The sequence below is a fragment of the Antrostomus carolinensis genome, unplaced genomic scaffold (genome assembly GCF_000700745.2).
Source record: "Antrostomus carolinensis isolate BGI_N321 unplaced genomic scaffold, ASM70074v2 scaffold7385, whole genome shotgun sequence".
Lineage (NCBI taxonomy): Eukaryota > Metazoa > Chordata > Aves > Caprimulgiformes > Caprimulgidae > Antrostomus > Antrostomus carolinensis.
This window is the reverse complement of record NW_010315659.1, coordinates 9,370-28,990: the sequence shown is the minus strand read 5'-3', so window position 1 is coordinate 28,990 and position 19,621 is coordinate 9,370. Positions and strand designations below refer to the sequence as shown.

The window sequence follows — 19,621 nt, the reverse complement described above, 5'->3', positions numbered from 1 at the left end:
CAATTAATGACTGTCTCTTGGTGCCCTTCTACCTAGGGAGTTGAATGCATTTCACTGGAGTGGTTGGCTGCAGTTCTTGAAGGTTGTGGAGTGAAGGAAGGGTGTCTTCCACGCTGTATATTAATGCACTCTTGGAATCCAGGACCTTCATTTTGCAGAAATTATTATAGCTTTATCACCTTCAATAATAGGGAAGTTTGGTACTGTGAGTCAGGAGGTTACTCCTAGCTAGTCCTGTGAAACAACAGTGTCTCTTACCTGCAAGATCAGACTTGCACTGAGTGACAGTGTAGTGTATTTCCATATTCTGTTACCTAAAAGAGTTTTAAAGTATTCATAGTGTATTTCTGGTTTGTTTGTTTTTTTCCTTACCCCTCCCTCACCCCTTAATACTAAAAGGTTCGCCACCCAGTCATCTGTGTCAACAACCATGTCTTCTGTTCCATTTGTATTGAAGTGTGGCTGAAGAACAATAATCAGTGCCCAGCTTGCAGGATTCCCATCACGCCTGAAAATCCTTGCAAGGAAATTATAGGTAAGGACAACTTTAGGCTTTGAAATAACTTTCTGGTATTTACTGCTGGAGGAGGTTCTTTTAAGTCCAAAGATGTCTGGATATTTTTTCCTCTGTGGTTTTTTAGCAGCATCTAAGGAAGATCTGACTGTAACCCTTTTCAGAAGGATGCATAATAGCTACAAGGTAAAAATTCCAAAGATGATGTATGTATTAATGGTCAGATTATTCAAAGGCAATGAATACCTTGGAGCTCTAATGATTGTTTTTTAAATCATGGTTAGATGATGCCTTTGACTGAAAAAAATGCATCTCACTAGAAGTACTCCACCTATGCCTTGCAACCTGTTGGCCTAAGAGAATAACATTTAGCTGAGAAATAGTGTACTGAAATCCAGAATCTTCAATGAATATGTGGTCTCTTTCCTTTTTTTTGTTTTTTGTTCACCATTTCCTCCATTTTGCTTTATTTTTAAGAAAGTGTCTCTTAGTGCAGAAATAAGACAAAGATACAACACCTGAGTGAGGATTTGAACTTCCCCAGAGCTAGAAATACTGCAGTCTTTATTTGACATAAAATGTCAGCTCTGCTATTTGGTTCTGAGAGAAAAATATATCTGAACAATCTCACTTTAGAGATTTACACTGTCTTGCACTAATTAAATATATGCTTGACTTCCCTCCTGCCTGTCCCCAGCTCTATTTTAGTCGAATAGTCTTAAATAAGATAGGATTCTGTGAAAGAAAATACAAAGTTGAAAAATTCAAAAGTTGTCTTCCTGCTGTGAGGCAGGGTTTTGACTTCTAAACATCACTAATACATACTCCTATTTTAGCTGTTCTGAAAATGAAAACACTTTAAATCTCCCATGGGAGTAGATTGGTCCAATATTAGCTGTATTTATAGCTAATAATATGAAAAGTGCTGTAAGGTGTATGACTAGTATTGAATTGACTGAAAAAGAAACAATATTAGTGTTTCATTCATCCTGTGCTGCTTTAGGAGGAACGAGTGAAAGTGATCTTATATTTAGTCCGACACTCAGGAAACACCTACGTAAAACAAGGCTTGAATTGCTCCACAAGGAGTATGAGGTAAGGACATGGGGAGTGTTGTGACTTTCCAGATGAACTGCAACTGTTAAATTACTGCATACACCTCGTCCTTTTGTTTTGAGTCCCTTTGCTTTTAATTTCAGTAGAGGTTTATACTGGTTTATACTGGACCTACATGAAACTCACCTGCATTAAAATCCCACCTTCTGGCTAAGATTATGAGAGAGATGGTGCTTGAAGTGCTTTTTATGCTACAAGTAGTCAAGTACAGCCAATTCCATAGTTTTGTAGGAATTCCACGCTCAGGTGGTATGGGAGGATTTTCTTTATGTGTATTGGGTGTTGGGGGCTTTTTGGTTCGTCTTTGTTACAAATGCAAACATTTTCTGAAATAGTTCCCTGTCACTCTGAGAGACTAAATTCCTTCTTAAAGAACATTGCCCACTGTAACTTTATGGCATAGGTTAGTTTTTATCATTGTTGCTTTATTGTTTTCTGAAAGTGAGTTAATGCTTGGAAGTTCATCTCCACTCTCCTGCTGGAAGAATATTCTCTTAGGAACGAGATGAAAAGGTCTTAATAAGGAATATGCTTTGTTTTCTCAGCTGTTGTTTCTTTAGTATCATCACTGTGAAGACATCGCATATTTTGCAAGGAAACCTGTCTCAGGGAGGAGAATGAGAGAAAGGAAGCTGACACCATGTATATCCTTAACTTTAGGGAAGTAAGGGCTGTCTTTTATGACAAGCTTGCTTGTAGTTCAGCTTCTTTCATCTGCTGTAAAAGGAGGAGTCAGGAAAAGGAGGTTTCCTGCCATTCTATTGAATCAGCTCCAAAATCACACAGATAGACATAGGATAGCATAAATCTCTTCAAAAAACTGAATTTAAAATGATTGTTCTCATGCTGGGGAGGGGGTCGGGGGGGAAGCTTGATTATTTGTGCAAATATGTCTTAGACTTATGTAAATGCCATATATGGTCTCCTTCAGTAATCTGACCTTGAGCAACTTAAGTATTTAAGTTAGTGAACAGTGTAGAAGACATGTTTTGGGGATATATTATTTCTTTTATCCCTTTAACAACAAGCTTTTGAAGGTTTTTGCTTCTCTGTGGCTTCAGACCAATACAGCTAAGAGCTTTGTTTTTTGCATTGTGAGAGTCTTCCCTAAGATGTTGCTACTTTTATGTAGCTGGAGCAGCCTCTTCCAGGCAGTGTTCTGTCCATTTTGAATCTTGAAACTTTCATCATCCAAACGTGATGTTTCAGAATGATACCAGGGAAACATTCTCAAATAACAGCAAATGACTCAGCAGAGGACGACCTTAAGAACACTCTTGATATAGGAAATCCTCCCACAGAGTGCCCTAATAATAGATTCATGTTGCTGAATGCTTTGAAGCTTTTGGTCTGCCCTGCAGTTTGTTCAGGGTCCTTTGTGTAGTCAAGGGATTCCCTTCACTAAAGCCTTCACTCTGCTTGAGTGTGCAGGTTGATTAAAATCCTGCCTAGAGCACAATACATAAGCATACTTACATATATGTGTAAGTGAAGGCACGCATCTGGGCTTGCCAGAACCCATGTTTCTAAAGTGCTGTGGGAACTCACAAGTATTATTTCATTAATCTCACACATTATTTTAATTCCTGTGAATTTCTGACACCTTTAGGATGAAATAGAATCCCTGCAAAAAGAAGTGGAAGATCTGAGAGGTAAAAATCTCAGTTTACAGACACAGCTGAAATCTTTTCTGGATCCTGCATCGTCAGCTTTGTCTTGCCAAAATGAGGAAACTAGCCAGTCAGCAAATGAAGCAAGTACCAGTGGCCCAGAAACTGCAGAGGAATGGAGCAAAAAGCTGAAAGCTGCCAATGATTTGTATGAAAAGGTGGCGGATAATGTGGAAAAGTTAAAAGAGGTAATAAATACATTTCTTCAGCTATCTTGCAGTGTAACTGTATTGTGTTAGTTAAATGAGTTAGTTAAAGGAGTGAGAGCTAGCGTGACCTCTGGGTACTTCATAGATCCAGAAGAAAGAGGAAAAAATTGAATTCCAGTGACTGTTGGTGTATCATAGTATTTCCATATAGTCTCTGCAAGTGTCAGATGTTATTGCTTGTTCTGGTGAGTCTGGTATGTGACTCTTCTTCAACTCCTCTGTCACTGTATGACTGGGTAATTGGATTATAGTAGCACTTGTCACCAGTATTGATGACCAGATTTTTCAGGCTTGCAATAATCTATATAATATATCTATTTTACAACATTCACTAGGCAAAGACAGTACAGTTGGCTGAGGCAGATTTTGCACTATTGCCCTCCCTGCTAGCCGATATTTTTGGTGCAATTTGCTGAGACAGAGTAACTTGACCCTTTGACCAAAAATAGACAAGCTTCAGCATTTTATGACCAGAAGGTCCTTTACTGGAAACCTGCAGCTTTTTATACATCTTGAATGTAATATAAAAGAAAACCTGATATTGCAGAAGGAGGGATGCAGGAGATAGCCATGTGAAAATACATCTAAATAAAAATATCTTGGGAAATGTACCTGCAGGCACAAGAAGGATCACCTCAAACACTGAAGAAGAGTAAAATTTCAAGGTTAATTTGAAAGGCAAGGTGGAAAGAACTGGTCTTGCATTTATTCAAAATGCTGCCTTTATTGCTTTGATTAACAATCCTGGGTTGCCTCCTGCAAAACTGAAGTGTTAGGTGTTCAGGATGCTTTTTTTTTCCTTTGTAAGCATTAATAGTATTTACACTTTTCCTTTGCTCCAGACTCAGAGGCCCACATCACACTGTTCTGCCATTCTGTTGTTAATGGGACACTACTAGATTTGCCTCTTTGTAGACTAAAGCAAATTGTGGCCCTGACTGGACTGGGTGATAAACACTAAAAGGAGTAAACTGAGTTTCCAAAATTAGCTTCTTCAGTAGCTTGGCTAGACTCAGACTTCAACTGTACAGGCTGGGACACATCTTCTGCCATCCTAAAATGATCCCAGGAACTTGAGTCACTTGTAGTTGGCAAAGGGGACTTGCAGCAAGTTCTTGTCAGCCTAATTTTTTCTGGGGCTATTTTTTTTCCCCGTAAAGTTAAACTGTACTGCCATTTTTTTTTTATTTTTTTTTTGGTGACTAAGGTTTTAATCTTTTTTCCTAGGTAACTAAAAAGAAAAATATAGCAGGGAGTGGGGGAGGGGTGTGTTTGGGATTTTTTTTTACTATAACTTCAGCCTTAGCAAGAAGAAGGTTTTAAGTTTATGGCTTCTCTGGATCTGGTTAAGGTTTAGATACAAATAGAGGTTTAAGTAGGTTTTAGGGACCAAGTCTTACGCTGTGATCTAGGCACTCTCTTCCCATACGTTCCCTATTCAACAGCTGCTCAATTCCAGAAGTATCTAAAATTCCTTGACTCTTCTTTTAGACCTTGTTTCACTTTTGAGCACGCAACTGACCAACCCCAGTCTGAACAGCAAGACCTCTTTCCCATGTACACCAAAAATCTTATCCCCTAAAGTACCTGACCCAGGAGCTTCAACCACCCATCACTTCCCAGTGAGACAAGGGCCCTCAGAAAATGTGGTTGCCATAACTTTCTTTTTAAAACCAGACTGAGTCAGGAAATAGCAGCCACCTTTATCATTTAATGTCCTTTGGGAGCAGAGACTCCCAAAGTAGGCGTTATGACTTTGAGTGGAGTCATAACGAATATGGAAGCGGTGATACAAAGCCAGTAGTAGAAATACTAGACAAAGTACGCTCATTAATAATACAGTTACATTAACTCATTAATCGAGGCATTGTGCTGCAAGTGAGGATCTCTTGCAGATTACTGGCTTGGAAGGCAGAGCCCTCTCTGGAAGGAGGACACCAAAGAGGTTCAGTCCTGCCTTGCCATGTTCCAGGTGGAGACCCTACCTACCAACTCCATCCAAGTCAAGCAATTTCCTATTTGATTGTGTGGCTGGGGGAACTGTTTCTCTGGAAGTGGGTTGTCCTGGATTCTTACTCATTGCTTTCAGGATAGGGGTTTTTTTGCTGTTATTTTTTAAGTACCAAAGAGTTGACACTTGGGCACCGAAGCCCTGGGCTCACTCTTCTTTACCAGAAGTCTTTATTTACTCTTTCTACCCTTAGGAGTATTGTGGTGTTTGGAGGCGGGGTGGGGGGGGGGAACGACTGATGGTGTTAGTTTATTTTTTTCCTACTTCATTCCTCCTCCCACCCACTGTCTTAGCCTCACCTGGAGAGGTTGCTGGGGATATTTGTATAAGCATTTTGAGTTTTCTGCCTTTCTTCTCGCACTGTTTTGTGCCTCTGAAAAAAACACATTTCAATCGTGAGCTCAACTGGGTAGCTCCTTCTTTGGCTCTAACTCTAGGTCATACTTTTGTTATGCAGTGGAAGTGTCATCTAATTGAGGCTGTGAACTACAATTCCTGGTCTGGTGGTGCTGTTTTCAGCATACAGAGATTGAGCAGATTATGAAGTGCAAAGAGTATTTTCTACTTATTAGGATGGTGGCATTCATTGTTCTGAAACCCAGCAACAGGGAAACTTCTCTTTATATGAAATGTCTTGTTATCAAGGGTGTCTGCTGAACTGAGAAGAAGGAATTGACCTCAATTCAAGGAGTAAGAAGGGTTGTGAATCAAGAGTCTTAATCACAACGTCCTGGAAGAAAGTGAAGGAAGACTGCAAATAGCTTGTCGTCATGGATTTGCATCCATAGGATAATTATGCTTTAAAAACAACAAGCCGAAAAAACCCAAAGTAGTCTTACTCTGATTTGGAATGGAGGAAGCTGTTCAACACCAGTTTTGCTGATACCTGCACATTGTAATGTTAATGTACTTAACGTATTTAGTCTTGTGGAAAAAAAAAAACATGGAATTGCCATTAGTACATCTCCTTAATGACTTTCTGTGCTAACTAACATAGCTGTGTTTATTTCCCCAGATAGGACACTTGCAATGTATTTTGGGAATATAAATAAAAAATGTCTGTTCGCTATTCAGTTTTGCAAGCCATTTCCCATGGTGATTTTTAAGTGGTGTCCCTGTCTGAAGGCTGTTTCCTGCATTCACATTTCTAGTTCTGTCTCTTTAAAAAGGAGAAACAGCTTGTCCTATAAATATTAGAAGTCATTTCTGTTTTACTGTATACTTATTTTTTGTCATTTTCTTTTCCTTAGGCAAATAAGAAACTGAGCATGGAAAACAATAGCCTTTTAAGAGAGAATTTGCGACTAAAAGCTGAAGTTGATAGTAGATCACCCCAAAAGTACGTGAATGTTTTAAAAGCTACTATATTTTATTTATAGACTGTTTAACTGTTGTAGGACCTTAACCTAAAATTGTGGTGGTGTACATGGTGTTGCATATGTGTCTCCAGGTATACTTTGGAATTTTTATCTTCATAGACTTGGGTGACAAATGCAATTTGCAGAATATCAGCGAGTCTACAGTGAAGGAATATGACATGACTACAAGTGCTATTTCTTGCATTATCTGGCCAGTATTGAAGGACTGGATTTCTTAGTTGAATTCTACAGTTAACATATTTTTGTTATTGGGAAATTTCTAAATCTAAATTTCTGTATGGTTGGAATAGAAGATCTGTTACTGAGTGCAGAGATTCTGGTTGGTTGTTTTGTTTTGTTCGTCCTTTTGCTGCCCTCAGAGTTTGTTCTGTGGACTTAGGCTATCTATCCAAGGAAAGTCCTTGGTAGCTTTGTGTCCAGGCAAGATATGTAGACTCGACCTTCTCAGCATGAGAACATCATTCCCAGAACTGACACCTGTGTTTAATACTCTTAAACGGTTAAAACATCAATGACAATGGGCTGCATCAAGAGAAGCGTGGCCAGCAGGTCGAGGGAGGTGATTCTGCCCTTCTACTCCGCTCTTGTAAGGCCCCACCTGGAATACTGTGTCCAGTTCTGGAGCTCCCAACACAAGAGAGACATGGAGCAGCTAGAACAAGCCCAGAGGAAGCTGGAGCACCTCTCCTATGAGGACAGGCTGAGAGGGTTGGGGCTGTTCAGCCTGGAGAAGAGCAGGCTCCGGGGAGATCTTATAGTGGCCTTCCAGTACCTGAAGAGGCCTACAAGAAAGCTGGGGAGGGACTTTTCATAAAGGCAGTTAATGACAGAACAAGGGGAAATGGGTTTAAACTGAAAGAGGGCAGGTTTAGATTAGATATTAGGAAGAAGCTCTTCACTGTGAGGGTGGTCAGATACTGGAACAGGTTGCCCAAGGAAGCTGTGGATGCCCCCTCCCTGGAAGTGTTTAAGGCCAGGCTGGATGAGGCTTTGAGCAACCTGGTGTAGTGGAAGGTGTCCCTGCTGATGGTAGGGGGGTTGAAACTAGATGATCTTTAAGGTCCCTTCCAACCCAAACCATTCTTTGATTCTATGACAATGACCTCAAAAAGCAGAAACTTTGCCATACTGATTACAGCTGTGTGCTAAGGTACCTCTCCTTGGAAGTACTTTGTGAAGCAGCGTGTTCATATTCTTAAAGTTGTGTTAAGAGAGTTCTCTGGATTTTGTTCTAGTTCAAAACTCTCTTGCTGGAAGATAAAATTCACCCTTATAGAGATCTTGCTTGCCAGATTGCTTGTCATTTGAGACCATAGAAAAGAAGATGCAAGATCCTTGTGCTATGCTGTTAAATGCCTAAAAGTACATTCTGCCCTGAAGTCTCCTAATAAGGGAGGTAGAGCCCTGTTGAAGGTCTTGGCAACGGAGGGGGCTTTAATGGCATCTTTTCCCATAAGAATCAAGAATGAGTTGGCAAGGATAGCAAACTTAAAAAGTAAATAGATGTATCTAAATAAATCCTAGAAAAGAAGAGCTAGATTGTCTAACTCGATTTTACTTTACTGATGTCAGGTAAACTCCCTTGTGGAGAGAATTTCAATTTCTTCTAGCTTGTGCACACTCTACCATCCTGTCAGTCAGAAAAATTAGGTATCAGAGGAGGGTGTGTGTGAAGAACTAGTCTGTTGCAAGCTTATTATTTTCCTGTCTTTTGACAATGTGGCCTAAAACAATAGGCAGTCACATTCTTCTTTAGAAGCACAGATATAGCCAAATTTTATTAGAAATTGGACAGTGTCAAGGTCTGTTTTGCAGCCCAAATGCTGGATTGGCCTGTCCATGTCTCTACTATTAAACTTTTTTTTTTTTTTTTTTTTTTTGGTAAAGTCTCCAGAACAAATAGTCAAGTCCTACCTGCCCGTTGGGAATTATCTTTGGCCTGTGCTAACTCTAGAACTGTGCATGGGAATGGAGCACATGAGTAGAATCGGGCTTAAACTGGGCCAGGAACAGTTCAAACAATTCGGGAGTGTAGACAGTTGCATGTCCATACCCTGCTTCTGTGATCTTCAGATTTGGTTTTACTTTGAGCCCAGCAGTGTAGTACAAGAATTTAAGTACATGCAAGAAAAAACCTGTCCTGGAAGAAACTCTTCCACACTTTAAATTTAGCAATTTTGATCTACCCTACTTATACCCATTCTGTCTTCATAATGTCTTCTAGACTGAATTTGTCCAGTTCTTCTAGATGACTGTGAATTAACAGAAAAAGTAAACTTCTGATTTGCTTGATTTTACTGTGCTCTCAGGGCTCTCCAGTGTCTATGGTTTTCTGAAGCAATACAGCTTAGAACGTGGTGCTAGATTTGAAATGAAGCCTCAGTAGCACTAAGTAGAGCAGAAGAACTGTCTCGTGTCTTGCTACAATGTCTTATATTTATCTCTTGCAATACCCTTTTTGTTGCACCCTTTTACCTACCCTTTCTAGCGTGCATGGCCAGTACCAGTTCTGCTAAACAGCTACTTAGAAAGTTACCTTCCTACCTCATTTTGCATTTGTGTTGCCAATATCCCCTTCCAAAGTGTGAGACTTTCCCTTTTTATTGGCTTTCTTCAGGTTGATGTTTTGATGCACGTCAAACTTTAAAAAAATTCTTTTGAATTTCAGTCCCATCCTTCAGGTGGTAGGAAGTCTCTCCTGTCTTAGTGTTGTTAGCAGATTTTATAAATTAACTTTCACCCTTGTAGTCATTAATTTGGTCGACATCTAGACCAGACCTAACATGGACCCCAGACTCCAGTATAGGCTGGGAAATGATCTGTTAGAGAGCAGTGAAGGGGAAAGGGATCTGGGAGTCCTGGTGGACAGCAGGATGACCATAAGCCAGCACTGTGCCCTTGTGGCCAGGAAGGCCAATGGCATCCTGGGGTGTATTAGAAGGGGTGTGGTTAGTAGGTCAAGAGAGGTTCTCCTCCCCCTCTCCGCTGCCCTGGTGAGGCTGCATCTGGTATATTGTGTCCAGTTCTGGGCCCCACAGTTCAAGAAGGACAGGGAACTGCTGGAGAGAGTCTAGCACAGAACCACCAAGATGATTAAGGAGCATCTCCCTTATAAGGAAAGTCTGAGGGAGCTGGGTCTCTTTAGCTTGGAGAAGAGGAGACTGAAGGGTGACCTAATTAATGTTTATAAATATGTTAAGGGTGAATGTCACGAGGATGGAGCCAGGCTCTTCTCAGTGATGGCCAATGATAGGGCAAGGGGCAATGGGTGTGAGCTGGAACACAGGAGGTTCCGCTTAAACTTGAGAAGAAACTACTTTATGGTGAGGGTGACAGAGCCCTGGAACAGGCTGCCCAGGGAGGTTGTGGAGTCTCCTTCTCTGGAGACATTCAAGACCCTCCTGGACGCCTTCCTGTGTGATCTCATTTAGGTTCCTGCTCCGGCAGGGGGATTGGACTGGATGATCTTTTGAGGTCCCTTCCAATCCCTAATATTCTGTGATTCTGTGAAGACATTTTTTAAATGTTCTTCCAGTTCTGATGGCAAACTTTGATAATATCTGAAAAGGTCTTTCAGCTAGGCTTCACACACTGGACAGGGGTTGCAATAGCTGTTCTCTTACCTTGCTTGTGAAATCAGAATGGAAGGCATAAGCATCAGAGCCCGACAATGACACTGTAATTAAACTTTTCTGTGCAGGTACCCTGATTTGTCAATGCAGTTGTTTCAGTGTACTTTACTCAGAATTGCTTAGAAGTTAATTTTTGGAAAAAGTTTCTGAATGGCTTTCTAGTGCAATTTAAAATAGCAGCTGGGTTGGATCTTGGTAATTTAGTGTCACCACCATTGTTTCATTTATCATATATTTCTTAGCTTCAGATTATCAAGTATGGATTCATGCTTAAACAACTGGCTAGGTAACTAACTAAAACCTGTATCAAATTATTTTTTGAAAGGATTTGTCAGTATTCAGTCCCCTTATCCCAAATGTAGTCCATTTTGTGCGTAATGACACTGGAGCTAAATATCACAACCTAAATTGATTTAGTAGGCTTTGCTTTAGAGCAAAGGACACGCTGATGGCAGGTGAATGATCCCTTTGTAACACAGACTCTGTCTCTGACATCATAGGAAAAATATAATTAGCCTTCTTCAGTGGTCAATAAAAACTCCTTTTATTGTAGTCTTGAGTTTTTTTCTTTGTTTGTATCCATTAAAACCTGCTGAAAAATATCATGTATGTCAATAAAATTGACATTGCAGCCATGTCAGGGATTTTTGCACAGTTTTTTAATTGATTATGCTGATTGATGAGATTATATTTTTTCCATGAAACATTTTTGAGAACAAACCTTCACCAGAATACCATACCATCATATAGTTGGGACATAGGTCTGAAAAGCAAAGCAGGGGCATTGGACTAGATGATCTTTTGAGGTCCCTTCCAATACCTAATATTCTGTGATTCTGTGATCTTCTTGCTCTGATTCTTACCAAAGACCTATGTTAGTCTCCCATTTCTCAGGCAAATCAGACCGAGTGTCTGATGGCTGTTGCTTGCTCTTAGTTTACTCCTTCTCCTGAGGAATTTTCAGTGACTTCCATTTTCCTGGTACAGAACAGGAAAATTTCTAAAACTTAAGTTTTGCAGGATGATAAAGCCCTGTTACTTCCAACTCTACTTAAAATAGAAAACTGTTACGTCTATTGGCAAGGCACAATGGATCTAAAAGCTTTTTTGGCATATGGATGTTTGCTTTTTACCTGAAGGAAAATAACTAGCAAGTCCATCTCCTCCAGGGTATAGAGTATTTTATGAATGGTTAAATTCAAATTAGCTTAAGCCAGACTTCTAGGCTTCCTAGGAGTCTTTGCCCTAAATATTTAATTTCTTCTGCCAGTTAAAATCCCAGTCTGAAAAACTATCTGTAACATGCAAAAATTGTTACATTGTCTCTTTTCTCTGGTTTTGTGGGTTGTTTTATTGTTGTTCATTTGGGTTGGGTTTTTTTCCCTTTTTTCAGTTTTACTGTTTATCTTATCTAGATTTGTGACTTCAGGTGCCTGCACACTGAAACCTAAGACTGTTGACTTTTTAGGTCATTCTGTACGACACTTAATTTTTAGCCAACTTTAATATTTCCACTCCTGTCAGTCAATTTAATAAGTCTATTTAATGCCAGTCTGCATTTCACTGACCCTACAAATGGGTTTCTAGTAACCTGAGTCCAGAGTGCAGAACGCTGCTATCTTCCTTGATAGAAAACTGAGCTTCTTTCTCACCTCCCTGCAAGCTTGCTCTTCCAGGGGAGTGGCCGTCTTAAAAGGCCAGGTGCAGTGTGGCCTTAAAAGTAAATAGAAGTCATAGCATTAAACCCTGAGGAAGTACCCACTCCAGGCATAAAGATCTAAACCTTAAGCAGATGGGTAAGGACATTCAGATCTTACTGCTTGGTTTTGTGGGTTTTCTGCTCTTTTTTGTAGTAATTCTGAAGTAATCCTTTCTGACTGTTGTGGTTTTAGCCTGGTTGGCAACCAAACAGCAAACAGGCGCTCACTCACCCTCACCCAATGGGATGGGGGAGAGACTCAGAAGGGTAAAAGAGAGAAAACTTGTGGGTTGAGATAAAAACAATTTATTAATTGAGATAAAATAATAATTAAAATAATAACGATAACAATAATAATGGAATAATCAAATGAGTGATGAACAGTGCAGTTGCTTACCACCCACTGACCAATGCCTGAGCCCAGGTCCTGGCTAGCAATCCTGGAGCAGAGACAATCCCAAAACCCTGGTCCCTGAAGAGAGAGCCCAAGTGATGAGAGAGAGAGAGAGGAAAGCAGTAGTATATACATACATATAGATAGATAGATATAGTATATATACCCAGGACTTTTTCTTCAGTGGAATCAAATTCCATTACTGATTTTTTAATTTATTTTTTTTTCCCCTGGCTTCGGATCTTAAATAGAACAATGTGCTTGAGGTATATCTCTAGACTTTTTTTTTTTTCCTTAGTTGCTAGGAAAGGGCCCCCAGCTGACAGGAACTGTTTGTTTTTTCTCCTTAAACATGCCTATGCAAATATGACACACTTTAAGGCAATGGTATATAACCTGGGATACTGTCAAGATGTTGCTGCAGATCACCTTTCACAGCTGATGCAGAGAATGATTGCAGAACTCATTCTCATCCAGCTGCATCTGGTATGTATCACTGAAGGGCTGTAGAAACTAGTAGGGCTTTCAGCTGTTGTATTCTTAGATTTCCTACCTCTATCTAACTGCAGAACCCAAGTGAAAATGTATATCTAAATGATGGGGCAAGGTTTAGTTGTGCACTCTGGCATTGCCCTGATCTCAAACTGTGACAAGCCCTGCCTGTACCTGTCATTTCCTACTTCTCACCCTTGTTTCCTTCGGAGGATGGATTGTGCTCATGTATGTGAGCTGCAGGGTGATCCCCAGTCTGGACCATCAGATGACTAGAACTGGAGATTCATCTTCCGTGGCATCCTTGCAGCCCCAGTCTTCTGTAAATGGTTCTACAAGAAAACTATTTGCTGCAGACACTTACTATCTACAAAAGAAATGTTTGTATGAGGTTGTGTGGTTTTAAACTGAGCCGATATGAGTTAGGGGCTCAACTAAACAGATGTGCTACAGTCAGTGGTCACTGATGTGTGAAAATAAAACCCTAAAGCTGAATTTGCAGAATTGATGGAGAACTGAAGAGAAGAGAAAACAACAAAAAAAACCCCAAAAAAACCAACTTGTGGCTTGAGAGGAAGCAAGTTTAATAGGGCTCACCACGCCCTGACCAGTGCGGTGTCCCCTAGCCAACTCACCCCAGTTTATACACTGACCATGATGTCATATGGTATGGAATACCCCTTCGGCTCACTTGGGTCAGCTGTCCTTGCTGTGTCCCCCTTCCCAGCCTCCACTGGCAGGGCAGTATGCGAAGCTGGAAAGTCCTTGACTTTGTGTAAACACTGCTTAGCAACAACTGAAACATCAGTGTGTTATCAACATTATTCTCACCCTAAATCCAAAACAAAGCACTATATCAGCTACTAGGAAGAAAAGTAAGTTTATTCCAGCCAAAACCAGGAGAGTGAGAGACCATTAAACTTCCCAAATAGTTTCTAAATTGACATCTCCAGGAGTACTCGAACATAACTGAGGGAGCAGTTGTGGAATAATGTGAAAGGGTCACTCAGATATTACAGCTATAATGTTAGTTGTTCTTGCTCACTGTGGGTGAGAGCTGACTGCAGCTTTCTGATTGGTGTCAAGTTAGAATAATGCTGGGACAAGAAGAAGGACTCTAACTGAGGAAAGGTCCTGAAATAGGAGATTCAAGTGCTCATCTAGACATCTAGTGTCACCTCAGACACTATAACATACCCAGTACCCCTGCCTGGGGCTGGCAGCTGTGACACAGAACCTATAGGAGACCTGTATCTTTCCAGCGTGATAGCTGGAGACCAGCAGTCTTGTAAAAGACCTTACACCATCTAAAATGTCGCTAAAGTGTCTGTGTTGAAGGATCCAAATCCCACCTGAAATGTCTTTCTGTTCACTTTGTGAGTGACCAACATCATTGTTTCAGTGATATAACTAAAGAACATGACCCTAGCGCCGAAAAGACTGTCCATGAAAAATGTTCTTTACCACATGTATACCGAATACCTTAACTTTTATTGAAGACTGTATGAAATTGTTCCCAAGTGTAAAATGGTTCAAATACTTCAGGAAAAATAATTTATCTAGAGTGTCAGGCCATAACTTTAACTTATTTTCATGTAACTGTACTACATTCTATTATTATTATCATCAGACCATAAGTTTTCAGCTATGGCACAGCTGAAGAGTGGTTTGGGGAGTTGGGTGCAAGGTGCATTTCTAGCTTCTTTAGCCAAAATATGCATGTCTTAAATTGTCTGCTGACCTGCCAGATCAGTCACTGAAACACCTTTCATGCTCTGGTCTGGAGTAATTGGTTTAAATATGTGTGTTATAATATGACTGTCTTAAAAATCCATGTCCTTTAAAATTTGGGAAATAAATACATGCAAGTCAGAGCAGAAGCAGAAAGCAACTACTGTTCTGGAGTTTAACTGCAGAGGTAACTGTTTGTAGGCAGTATGTCAGATGCTCCATTTCTGAAAACTGAAATTCCCAAGCACATCCCTCCACAACAATTAACATATTAGTGATGCTATTTGGCTTTGAACAACATACTGTTGGGTTTTTTTTTAACCCGAGGACACTGGTTATAAAAGTTGCACTTGAGAATACAGTGCTTATTCCTCATAAGCAAATCTCAGGCTGTCACTAATGCTATTTGCATTAAATAAACATATTACATCATTCTTCCATTAAAAACTCATTGCCAGGTATGCATATAAATGTAAACATGTTTAATTTTTATGTCAAAGTGTGTTACAGCAGACCCCAGAAAATCTTGCTCATTTTACATAAGCATTTTTCCCCATCTCTCATTTGGCTATTAAGCTAAATTGTATTTTTGCATTATTTTTATATCCTTTATTAAGCAATGTAAGGTTTGCTCCTGTAAGGCTGTGTGGCCAGGTCTGTTAGAGAAAGACAAAATAAATACTTTTGAATCACGCTAGGAAGCAGGAAGGGTCTTGCTTGGACCTTGCTGTGCTACAGTGGCTCCTTCAGTATTTTAAACCTTTACTGAAGGAGAGAATAAGCCAAAATGTGTTGTATATGAGGAGGCTTATTTCACTGTAACCCCTGTCATCTGCAAATGTAATTAAAGCATTCCTGAGCTGTCTGTGATTCTGCTTTTATCTAGTTTCATAGGGGAGAAGGAGGAAATCTTGTGCACCTGTTCTCCCATTTCCCTCTTGCATGCAACCAGAAATGGAGAAACTGCTATAATCAATAAAGAAAACTTGTTACCTATAGAGTGAGCAAATAAAAAAATGTTGTGTCTTCATTTTTATGAAGACAAAGGTAATTGGGGAGAAGTAATGCAGAGGTAGGGGGGGTCCTTGCCTCAACAGAGTTGCAGTACAACCAGCTTCTCTTAGGGAAAAAAAACCTCTTACTAAGTGAACATTCTTATTCTAAATATAAAACTATTACTACCTTGCCATTTCATGTCTACAAAGCAGTGAGTGGCACATATCAAAACTGTGTGGAGCTTAGGCTGATCTGATTTAAACAGTGGTCTAGTAGAAGTTCTGTGGAAGAACTGACTTAGACTGTTTCGTGAATCTTCCCCACCACTGAACCATCTACACCAAAATCTTCAAAGTCCTTTAAATATGCAGAAGGAGTTGAGCAGTGAAATATGTCAGGAGATCTGGTTGCTTGTGCTCAACTTGTTCAAGGGCTTGTAATACCCCTGATTCCTTTCCCCCACTGCCCACTTAACTGTATTGCAGTTGTCATCACAGAGCAGTTTCCTTCTGCTTTGGGCTCAGGAATTGAAGAAACAAAATACAGTTCACTTCTTTGCTGGAAATGCATGCATGGCTTCATGGATATTTTGCCAGCGTAGTCTCAGGCCACAGATGTACCACCTTCAGATCTCACTGGTCTAAGGGCTGCAGTGGGAGCATTTTGTGAAGAGGTGAGGGGGTGGAATGGGAAAGTGGAATGGGAATTCCCTGTGACTCTGAAAGATGCTGAAGGAGGGACAGACAGACAAACAAAGAAACAGGGTAGAAATTCCAGGCAGTTTTTTTGCTGGCAGAGTGAATGTAAACTTGTGCTGTAACATGGAACTGCAAGATGGAAAGCGGAGGTTAGTGTAAGCCCACATACAGAATTGTCATTTCTTTGTGATATAAAACCATACGTGTCAGAGTTTTGGGGTGGCTGCAGGTCCTTCCCTCCTTCCTAATAATACCAGAACTTTAATTGTTTTTTCTTTCTGTAAATTGAAAGCCTCGATGGAGCAGGGAATTCCCTGGTGCCCACCTGTCACTGACAGGTTAGAATTAGTCAGGGCATATAGCTGAAACCTTCACCTGCCCTCTGGGGAAGGTCAGTCTTGAAAGCTGGTGGAGGATGAGGGGAAGGCAAACCTGTATCTTGGCAGTTGAAAATGTGCTCAAGCTGGAAGCCCCACAAGCACACAACTTTCACAAACCACAAGTGGCAGGTTTTTTGTATTTGAGTCAAGGAAGAAATTAAATTGTTCTGGTTGTAAAGCTCGAAAAACAAGTAGCTCTGAAGTAAGTGGAAGTACCATCCATGCGATGGCCGAGGAAAAGCTGTATATCTAACAGGAACATAATTGAAGTGGTCTGTATAAGTATTTAAACCACCTCAAAGGACTATTGCAATTTCTGAATTTCATATTGGCATTTTATATTTGACAAGGTGACATTGTGTAAAAAATGTATTGTAAAACGCTGCTGTACTGTAGGAAAATGATTGAATGTAAATATTTCAAGATGTGGACCACTGTTCAAATGTTATAATAAATCTTTGCCATTGTTTTAGGGGATAATTCTTCATGCATATTTGAGTTGAATTGATAGAACCAGCCCCTGAAAGGGTAATCTGCTTGTTATTGCCTTACTACCACTAATAGTTTAATTTTGGCTTTTCACCTCCACCTGTACATTAGATGTGATGTTTTATTCTTTTTCATGACTAGCAGAGCAAAATTCTGATTTTTTTTTTCAAATTAACATAATGTTTAATAGCTTTGGTTTTTTGTTGAAATGAGCTCGCAAAGCACCCTGAGAATGTCTTTTTCCAGCTTAATATTTTCTTTCTTTTTTACTTCTTTCAGGTTTGGTAGGTTTACAGTAGCTGCACTTCAGTCCAGAGTAGAACAAAGTGAACGTGAAATCAATCGTCTGAAAAAGGCACTGGAAAGAAGTGATAAATACATAGAAGAAATGGAGTGTCAGCTTTTGCAGATGAAGAATGCAGGCGAAGGAACCCAGACAGTGAGTGCTGTTAGTGAGAGAGTGCTTTCCACAGACGCTAAAGGAGCTGAGAGCAGTGAAGATAGAACATGTTTGAAAACCCAAGTTGAGGAGAAGAAAGCTCTGACTACCAGTCAAAGTCCTGAAAGTCTTGAACAGCTGACAAGTGGTGGAACTTGTTTGAGCTCTACTAGTCAAGATGGTTCAAATGGCTCAAATACCCAGTGTGCTGCAAAGAAAGAGCTCTTTCCAGGATGCCAGGGGGTTCTCCTGGATGAAAATACTACAAATATGGATACTTGCTTAGAAGAGCAGTGGAATAAAATTGAGGAATGTACCCCATATAAGGATGAAGAACTTTATGATCTTCCACCACCATGTACTCCTTTTCTGTCTCTCAGTCGCCTTCAGCTGAACACTCCTGATGGAAAAGAAAATGCAGGGAAACCATCAACATTCCTGAGAAAACTGAAATTTGAAGAGTTTTGTGACACTTCAGATGACTGCAGCAAAGATTCTCCAGAGCACAGCACCAGCAGCTGTAATAGTGAAAAGAAGCTAAACTGTTATACTACAGGAAAATCAGGTTTTTGGGGGACCTGCCCAACAAATTTTGCTGAGAACTTAGATTTTGATGAATCAGAGCAAAATTCGGTAGCCGGTCAGTCAGATGAGACATCAGCAAAGTCCAGTGATAAAACAAGTTCTTGCTTACCTAAAAGGTTACATACTCTCTGCTCTTCTGAAATGAATCGCACGAGAACCTCCAGTGAGGCATCTATGGATGCTGCCTACCTCGATAAAATTTCCGAGTTGGACTCAATGATGTCTGAATCAGACAACAGCAAGAGTCCATGCTATAATTTCAAGTCCTCTGATCTTGATAATTCTTCAAAGTCAACAGAGTGCTCTAAGCTTCTGAATGAAACTGAGAAGAAACTGGAAGAGATGAATGAGGAACAGAGTATGAAGTGTCCAGAGACAAGCAATCTAGTAGGTGACAGAGCTGGCTGGAAACCTGATATGTTTTCCATCCTCTCCCCATCCGAGCTAGATACGAATGATCACTTTCCACTGTTTACAGGCCAAAACGTAGTGGCTCGTGATACCAAACCTCCAAACTGTTTGTTTCAGAGAGACTTTTCCCAGAGTTTACTATTCAGTAACTCACAAAGGTTGTTTGAGGAACAGAAGTTCGGTTCCTGCTTTTCAAAGACATCATCTGACCTGCACAATCAGCTTAATCCTCCTTGGATGTCTTCCTTTGTAGCTGAAAGGAAAAATAAAAATGTCAGTCAGTCGACCAAGAGGAAAATTCAAAGCAGCCTTTCCAGTGCTAGTCCATCAAAAACCACCAAAAACTGACTGTACTTGGAAATCGAATGGGACTCAAAGTCGTCAGCCTGCAAATGTTTAATATTTACAGGTGAACTTAACTTCTCATGACTTCCATGCAATCTGATCCTGTCTTTTTCGACTATGTGAACACTGAACGTTCCCTTGCCTCTTTTCTTTCCCAGGGAAGAACCATTCCAGATTCTTTCCTTTGTCTGGGCATTTTGTTTACTTGGGGGTTTTGGGTTTTGGGGTGGTTTTTTTTAAGTTTTCAGGTTACATGATCTTCCAGTTGTGCGCACAGCTGATGGCTGCCTTGAACAGGACAGTTTTAAGTGATCTCATCAAATCAGTCATTCATGTAAGAGGGTTCTTTAAAGGTTATGTTTCTCATTCCTAAAGATGACATTTTGTGCATGTGAGGCAGCTACTGGCTATATATCCTATGGATTCAGGAA

At 40.2% G+C, this 19,621-nt stretch overlaps 1 protein-coding gene across 1 annotated transcript; it reads left to right on the top strand.

The window, feature by feature from the left end:
• Nucleotides 1-399: 399 nt before the first annotated feature.
• On the top strand, nucleotides 400-19,193 carry OBI1 (ORC ubiquitin ligase 1; the record flags this gene model as incomplete). The annotated part of the gene is made up of 5 exons (XM_010168010.1): nucleotides 400-535; nucleotides 1,518-1,609; nucleotides 3,240-3,488; nucleotides 6,771-6,859; nucleotides 17,690-19,193. Coding segments are annotated over 5 exons (2,070 nt in total), but the record flags the coding sequence as incomplete, so codon positions are not given.
• Nucleotides 19,194-19,621: the final 428 nt, after the last annotated feature.